The 1,577-nt window shown below is 39.4% G+C and overlaps 1 protein-coding gene across 1 annotated transcript; it reads right to left on the reverse strand.

The window, feature by feature from the left end:
* Positions 1-284: 284 nt before the first annotated feature.
* Positions 285-1,223, reverse strand: LOC111141958 (taste 2 receptor member 7). Its single transcript, XM_022494845.1, has one exon. The coding sequence runs from the start codon at positions 1,221-1,223 to the stop codon at positions 285-287; it is 939 nt and encodes a 312-aa protein (XP_022350553.1).
* Between the last annotated feature and the right edge of the window lie 354 nt (positions 1,224-1,577).

The following is a 1,577-nucleotide window of genomic DNA, read 5'->3' on the forward strand; positions in this document are numbered from 1 at the left end:
GTTAATATTAAGATATTAACTTTTATATGTTCCAAAACATGTTTAAAGAAAAAACTCTGAAAGGAGGGAGAGAGAGAGAGAGAGAAGAAAGAGACTAAGAGAAAGAGGCAAAATCAGATCTACATGAGATTTCCTAAGTTACAATTATAGATATACTAAATACATTTAAGCACAATTAACCATATGAAACCAACATTAATGCAAGAACCAAAGACAACTAAGAAACATCACGTCTTCTTTCGTCCTAGTAAATGATAGTTGGGCCTTCAGATCTGTTCATGGTGTTAGAAATTTCTTCTGTTTAGAATATACTCTACTTTCCATAGCACTGTTAATGATGCCTGTCTTAGTTTATTGCTCCCCAGAATTAGGATAAATGAATGGCTTGAGGGATAGATTAGAGCTATTAACTCACCAATGATCACTGCTAATTCAGTCTCTGGCATAAAGTAGCTAGAGGTAGCTACGAGAAAGGCCAAATAGTAGGCAATGAAAAGAAGGAGAAAGGAGATGACAGCTTTCATGGCTCCCACGTGGGCTTCTACGTTGAAGTCTCTGCAGCCGGTGGCACTGACCTTCATCTGCCTGTTATGTCTCCAGAGGGAGAGGATCAAGAGGAGAAATGAGATCAGGGATACAGAAAAAGGGAGGAGCGTTAACAGGTTGAGGCAAATCTTGATGGAAGCATACTGAGCTTTATTTACTCTGCATCTCACAGTTACGTTTGCTTTCTTCTTTGTCTTAACACAACACCTGAAATCATCATTCAAGTTCTCAGTCACAACAAGGCTAATAAACACAGAGAGGGCCAAGCACCCCAGCAGGATCCTAGGAATCATGCTGTCAATTCTCCACTTCATCCAGAGGAAAAGGGGATGGTAAAAGTTTGCAATCTTGAGGAAATAGAAAATGCTGAGGCAGGTGGCAAACCAGACACTTAAATGGTTGGTTAGTGTCCAGAAGAAGTCAATAATTCTCATTTGTTTACCGGCAGTATACACATCAGGATACAGCACCAATATGAAACAATCTAATAGTATTATACATAATAGACAAATTCTGGATATGGCCAGACTTGTGAGGATTAAATCAATGGAGGTGATCTTCCTATTCTTGATCCAGCCCATGCAGTTTACCAATCCAATGAATACATTCCCTAAAATCCCCATTGAAAACTCTCCAGCTGCTATGAGCATTAAGGTAGTTTCCACTTTATCCGGCATGGTAAAATACAGAAAAAAACAATTGGTTTCAAGCTGAACTGATGTAGTTTGATAGGTACACCTACTTCTCGATTTTGCTCTAATTTCCTTTGCCTCTCTTATTGTAGTCTGCCTTGTGGTGGAGACTGGAGTGAAAAATGAAGACTGTAGCTATCATCATTAAATCCTAATTAGTCTTGAGAAGCAAATGTGGTTGGCAATCCCTGGCCTGGCCACTGCATGTATCACCTGTATGTAAAACTGGGATCGGCAGGACTTACTTTTCCACATATGGTTAATTTAGGCTGAGCTACATTTTAGGATGCAAATTAGACCCATTCCTTTTCATGGTCCTGCATTGTCCGTGTTTTGCAA

This window comes from Enhydra lutris, unplaced genomic scaffold (genome assembly GCF_002288905.1).
Source record: "Enhydra lutris kenyoni isolate GAN:26980312 unplaced genomic scaffold, ASM228890v2 scaffoldscaffold7, whole genome shotgun sequence".
Taxonomy (NCBI): domain Eukaryota; kingdom Metazoa; phylum Chordata; class Mammalia; order Carnivora; family Mustelidae; genus Enhydra; species Enhydra lutris.